The sequence below is a fragment of the Vulpes lagopus genome, chromosome 1 (genome assembly GCF_018345385.1).
Source record: "Vulpes lagopus strain Blue_001 chromosome 1, ASM1834538v1, whole genome shotgun sequence".
Classification (NCBI taxonomy): domain Eukaryota; kingdom Metazoa; phylum Chordata; class Mammalia; order Carnivora; family Canidae; genus Vulpes; species Vulpes lagopus.
In genome coordinates, this window is record NC_054824.1 from 119,219,446 (window position 1) to 119,226,131 (window position 6,686).

A 6,686-nucleotide genomic window follows, 5' to 3' on the forward strand; every position below is an offset into this window, starting at 1 on the left:
TGAATCCTGGGGAAGTATGACATAGGATTTTTTCTGCCTGTTTTCTGGCTGTGCTTTCTGATTCAAAAGATGCTGTGTGCCTGGGACATCAATTCTATTTGTTAATTTGTCACTGTTGAAAACTTAATAATAGAAATATTTCTAGAATCTCTTTTAAGATTGACTTTTATTCTTTCTTTTGGAGTTTGTTGTGCATTTTCATCTTTTGGTAGTACTTGGTGAATATTTAATAGAAATTAGGAGAAGAACTATCAAATGCTTTAATTACTCAGCCATCATCCTAGTCTTAAATAGTGGGTCTAAGTTTGTTTAACTTACTTTATATAATCTGGGTATTATAAGACATTCAAGGAAGAGTCTCTTCCTCCATTAGCCTGATACTTTTTTTTTTCTCCTTCCAAATCATTTACTCGGTGTTGAGGGTTTTTTTTTTGGGGGGGGGGTGCTTCTTTCAGCATCTGTTGTACTCATATTCCCTTGGGCACAGGACATGCAGACCTCGTGTCGCACAAGACACACCAGCGCACACACAGATGCACACACACAGACACAGCACAGGTCCAGTTCTCCAGGTTCAGTCCCCTGGCACCACTCCCCACGCTATTTGTACGTCTTCATGTGCCACAGCCCATCGTTCAGGTAGTGGATGTTCTCTATGCTGAAGCCCTGTTGACCTTCTCAATGTCCTCCATAGCCTGATACTTTAAATGCAAGTGTTAAAACAATTTATTTGTGTGAAGTACTTGACATTGTCAGGAGCCTCATGAAATGCAAATATTCTCCAAAGGGATAAAATAGGTCAGTTATCCTGGTTTGATAACTTTAAATCATCAAGCAAAGCTAGTTTGCTCTGGCAGTGAGGGAGTGAAGCACAAAAGCTCATGACAGCTGATGTTTTTTCCAGGATTCAGACCACCACTTTAAATTAGGGAAGCAGAAACATTTTAACTGCTCTGAACCATCCCTTGTGTTCCAGGCAATCCCTGACAAGTCCTCAGTACTTCCTATCTAAAGTATCTCAACTAGTTTATAAGCATCAGAGAAGAATTGGAAAGCATCATCACAACTGCTGATCAATCCCAGGATCTTTACCACAAACTGGTGGATTTCCATGATTCTTTTTTATTTTTATTTTTACCAATGTAAATCTTAGTTATTATGACACATTATTGCACAGTCCAGTACAAAAAACAGTTCAAAGTGGACTGCTCTAGGGATGCTAGAGTGGCTCAGTTGGTTAAGTGTCTACCTTCGGTGTAGGTCATGATCCTGGGGTCCTGGGATCGAGCCTCATATCGGGCTCCGTGCTCAGTGGGGAGCCTGCTTCTATCTCTCCCTCAATCCCTTCCCTGCCCTCACTCATGCTCTCTCACTCTGCTCTCTCAAATAAATAAATAAAATCTTAAAAAAAAAAAAAGTAGACTTCTCTAATTGAAGCAGGGAGTGGCATCAAACAGTATGCCCTCTCTGCACTACTTTTGTTCCTAAATGGGCTCCATGGAATGCCTATAGCTCTGAATAGCATAATTTCTAAATCACTATTCTAGACATCACTAAAGGATGTTTGTGCAAGCTACCCACTGAAGAAGAGTATGAGAAAGGGCATCAAGATGTCTCAGCATAACTAGAATGCTTGAGGTCTGTGTTTGGTCAGTTATTTTAAGAATACACTTGATTGGTATTGGCTATACTTAGCACACTTACCCCCTTCCTACCCCAGGCAACTACTGAGAAGGAGTTCCATTGGGCTGTGTGATCACTAAGACCTTAGTCTTCCATTATATTAATTTTATATATCTTTACAAACATCCTCAAAATTTTTTTCTTAAATCTACTGTTGAAATGTGACTTTGATTTCTGATGAAGTTAGAGTACATCCATTATGGCCTATCTCTCTGATTACAGCTAAAAACTCTCGACAAAATACACAAAAACAATGACACAAGGACTCTTAAAAGTAAACAAAATCAGGCAGTTTGTGGAGTGGAGTCAAAACTTGAAGAAGCAACACATTTAAGAATGAGTGTTCCATTTTTTCCCCCTCTTTTGGTTTGTGGCTTTGCCCCATGGACAGGCCCTGCATGCAGAACTGCTCAGCAGCAATAATAGGGGCAGGTAAAACTCTAAAAAGAAATCTCACTTTTCTGCACAAAGAACTGGGAAAAAGGGCCTCTGTGAGGCAAGGGGCATAGGAGGAAACCTGGAAGGAAGTGAGGTCAAGAAGAGGCTGCCCTAATGCTGTGTAAGAAACTATACCAGTCCCTAGTCTACTCTTGAGCTGTATATGCATAGGACAGATCCAAAGTTGCCTAGCAAAACTTTGAGAATTGAATTAAGAATCAAACCATCAACCAGGTCTCAGGGAAAAAAGGGAATCCACCAACACAGTCAGTGCTGCTCTGTGTCTTTATTACCTTGAGGGGTAGGTGATGAAGGCATCATAGCCAAAGAGGAACACAGCAATGAGGCCCAGTACTCCTGCAATGATTATGGAGCGATTTCCTCCCTCAACAAGGACAATAATGGAGGTGATGAGGTAGAGGGTGGCTGCAATGAGGGTTCGGAAGAAATCAATCCAAGACCAGTATTGTATCTTGGAGGCTAGGTCACACATGTAGATGACAAAGAAGATCTCAGCAAGAATCATCTCAACTACTGACAGAGAGGAGTATGCTGGTGTTGAGAGGCTGAACCAGATTAGAATCACCAGGCACAATATCATCTCAGCACACAATAGAGTTCCTTTTCTGGAGCATAAGAAGTTGGTGAAGACAGTCCAGCAGCCACGGGCTGAGAGGTGCTCAGCCTCCACCATGATGAGGCCTGGAGTTCCTGGAGGCACATATGATCTGCAGGCTTGATGGAGGGTTCCAGAATGCTGCACACCCAGCCGTTTTGCCTTCTAAAAAGTGGTTTTAAAAACTTGCAATCTGAAGTTGACTTGGTTGACCACCTGCTAAAACAGTAATTATGATGATTATGATAATAATAATAATAATAATAATAATAAAATACCTTAGAGATTTTTAACAGGATTCATATCTACACAACTTAATATTCTTAAAGTCCAGAATACAATCCAAAATTACCTGATAAACAAAGAACCAAAAAATGTGGCTGATTCTTTCATTTATTTATTTATTTATTTATTTATTTATTTATTTATTTATGGAGAGAGAGAGAGGCAGAGACACAGGCAGAGGGAGAAGCAGGATCCATGCAGGGAGCCTGACGTGGGACTTGGATCACACTCCAGGCTGCAGGAGGCGCTAAACCGCTGCGCCACCAGCGCTGCCCAAAATGTGGCCAATTCTTAAGGGAAAAGATAATGAATAGGTGCAAACCCTAAGGTGACACAGATGCTGAAATTATAAGACAAAGACTTTAAAACAATGGATTGTAATAATAATAAGCTCCATAAGGTAAATATACATTAAATAAAACATATAGAAATATAAAAGCACTCAGCAAAAAAAATTAAATTCTAGAAAAAGAACGAAATCATTTTAAAGCATACAATCTGTGAAGTTTAAATTTTGCTGGCTGACCTCAATAGCAGAGTGAAGATGACAGAGGAAAGGGTCAGTGAACTTGAAGCTAGATTAATAGAAATCATTCAGTCTTAAGAACGAAGAGGAAAATACATTGGAAAAAAATGAATAGAACTTCAGAGAGTCATGGAACTATATCAAAGGTCTAACATTTATAACAATGGAGTCCTATAAATTAATTGATGCAGATAAAGAATTTGAGGAAACAATGGCTGAAAAGTTCCTCAATTTGATGAGAATTAACTTGCGTATTCAAGAAGTTTAATTATCATAAACAGAATAAACTCAAAGAAAACCACACCCAGACACATTATAATCTAACTACTGAAAACTAAATGTAAAGAAAAAAAATCTTAAAGGTAGCTAAGGAAAAATGACAATTATAGGAGAACAATGATGTTAATGGTGATGGACTGCTCATCAGAAACCATGAAGGCCAAAAGACAGTAGAACAGCATTTTTAAAATGATAGAAAATAATGTTAACCCAGCATTCTATACCCAGCAAAACTATCCTTCAGGAATAAAGGAGACATAAAGATATTCTCAGATGAAGACAATCTAAAAGAACCCATGGCCGACTAAAAGAAATGATACAGGAAGCTCTTCAGACTGAAGGAAAACAATACCAGATGAAACCTAGAAATTTAAGAATGAAAGAAGAATAAAAACAGTAATATCTGGGTAAATAGTGAATCCTTTTTTTAAAGTTCCTCAAAATATATGTAATTATTATTTTTTGATATATTTTTAAAGTAGGCTCCACACCCACCATGGGCTTGAACTCATGACCCTGAGATCAAGAATTGTGCACTATCCTAACTGAGCCAATCAGGAACCCCCAAAATACGTAAAATTATTGAAGGGAAAAATTTCACATTGTCTGATAAGGTTTTAAATGCATGTCAATTTAGAGGCAATTGGGTGGCTTGGTCAGTTAAGCATCCAATCCTTGATTTTGTCTCAGGTCATGATCTCAGTGCTGTGGGATGGAGCCTAGAGTTAGGCTCCATACTCAGCAGCAAGTCTGCTAGAGATTCTCTTTCTCCCTCTCTCTCTGTCCCTCCCCTGCTTATATGCTCCTCTTCTCTCTCTCAGATCTTTAAAAGAATAAATTAAAAAATAATGCCTGTTAGTGTAAAACACATGACAACTATAACATAAGGGGAGAGAGTAAGGGATTTATGTGGTTGTAAATTTCTACATATTACTTAAAAATTACTGTATTATCAAGAACAATGGGGGATCCCTGGGTGGCTCAGCAGTTTAGCGCCTGCCTTTGGCCCAGGGTGTGGTCCTGGAGTCCCGGGATCGAGTCCCACATCAGGCTCCCTGCATGGAGCCTGCTTCTCCCTCTACCTGTGTCTCTGCCTCTCTATCTCTGTCTGTGTTTCTCATGAATAAATAAAGAAAATTAAAAAAAAACCCAGTGGTTCTCAATTTGCAGTAGTTTTGCCCATCAGGGGACAAATGGCATCATAGAGACAGCCATAACTGTGGGAAAGGGTGTAACTGGCATCTAGTGGATAGAAGTTAGAAATGTTGCTAATCATCCTACAATGCACAGAGTAGTTGTCCAGAATAAAGAATTATCTAGTCCAAAATACCAATAGTTTTGATGTAGAGAAACTCTTCCATAAAATGAGAGAGACAGAAATAGAATAACAAAATGTAATATATAAAATACAGCATAATGCTAAAACTATTTAACTATCCAAAAAAAGGCAGGAAAGAAGGGAAAGGGGAACAAAAAAATATGTAGCAAAATAATAGACCTAAAACCAAACACATGGATTATAATAATGTTAAATAATTATATTAAATCTATATGGTAAACACACCAATTAAAAGATCAAAATGGTCATATAAGAATTAAAAATCTGGGCAACCCAGGAGGCTCAGAAGTTTGGCGCCTGCCTTCAGCCTAGGGCATAATTCTGGAGTCTCGGGATCGAGTCCCACATCAGGCTCCCTGCATGGAGCCTGCTTCTCCCTCTGCCTGTGTTTCTGCCTCTGTGTGTGTGTGTGTCTCTCATGAATAAATAAATAAAAATTTTAAAAAAAGAATTAAAAAATCTACATGCTCAAGAAACATAGTTTAAATATAAGAACACGTTAAAAATAAAAGGATGGAAAAGACGTATTATGTAAACAATAATCAAAAGGAAGCCAAAGTGGCTTTAAAAAAAGATTTTATTTATTTATTCATGAGAGACACAGAGAGAGAGGCAGAGACATAGGCAGAGGGAGCAGCAGGATCCCTGCAGAGAGCCTGATGTGGGACTCGATCCCAGGACCCCAGGATCACGCCCTGAGCCAAAGGCAGACACTCAACCATTGAGCCACTGAGGCACCCCCAGAGTGGCTATTTTTTAAAAAAAAATATTTTATGTATTATTATTTGAGAGACAGAGAGTGAGAGAGACCATGAACTGGGGGAGAGGCAGAGAGAGAGAGAGAAGCAGACTCCCCGCTAAGCAAGGAGCCTAATGCAAGTCTCCATCCCATTATCCTGAGATCATGACCTGAGCTAAAGGTGCACTCTTAACCACCTGAGTCACTCTGGTACCCCTAGAGTGGCTATTTTAATATCTAATTAAGATTCAGAACAAAGAATATTGTTAGGACAAAAAAGGACATTAGAGATTTATAATATGGTCACTTACCAAGAACAATCCTAAGTGGGTACACACCTAATAATGAGACTTTACATAGAATACAAGAAGCAGGGCCCCCTGGGTGGCTCAGTCCATTGAGTGTCTGCCCTTGGCTCAGGTCATGATTCCTAGGTCTCAGGATCAAGCCTCAAGAGAGGCTGCCTGCTCAGCAGGGAGTCTGCTTCTCTCTCTCATTCTCCCTCTGCCTTTACCTCTGCTTGTGCCCTCAAGTGCACACACTTTCTCTCTCTCTCTCTCTCTCTCTCTCTCTCTGTCACATGCTCTCTTTCTCAAATAAATAAAATCTTTAAAAAATAAAATAAAATACATGAAGCAAAAAAAAATCTTGACAAATTTAAATAAATTAAAATAACACAAAGTATACTAATTGACAATAAGAAAATATTATAAATCAACAACAAAAAGATAATTCTTTTAGTTTTGCATATAGTTACCAAATTGTTTAGTCACCAGTTGCT

General features: G+C 38.9%; 1 protein-coding gene across 1 annotated transcript; it reads right to left on the reverse strand.

Moving 5' to 3' along the window:
• Nucleotides 1–2,410: 2,410 nt before the first annotated feature.
• On the reverse strand, nt 2,411–2,815 carry LOC121484697 (proteolipid protein 2-like). Its single transcript, XM_041744253.1, has one exon. The coding sequence runs from the start codon at nt 2,813–2,815 to the stop codon at nt 2,411–2,413; it is 405 nt and encodes a 134-aa protein (XP_041600187.1).
• Between the last annotated feature and the right edge of the window lie 3,871 nt (nt 2,816–6,686).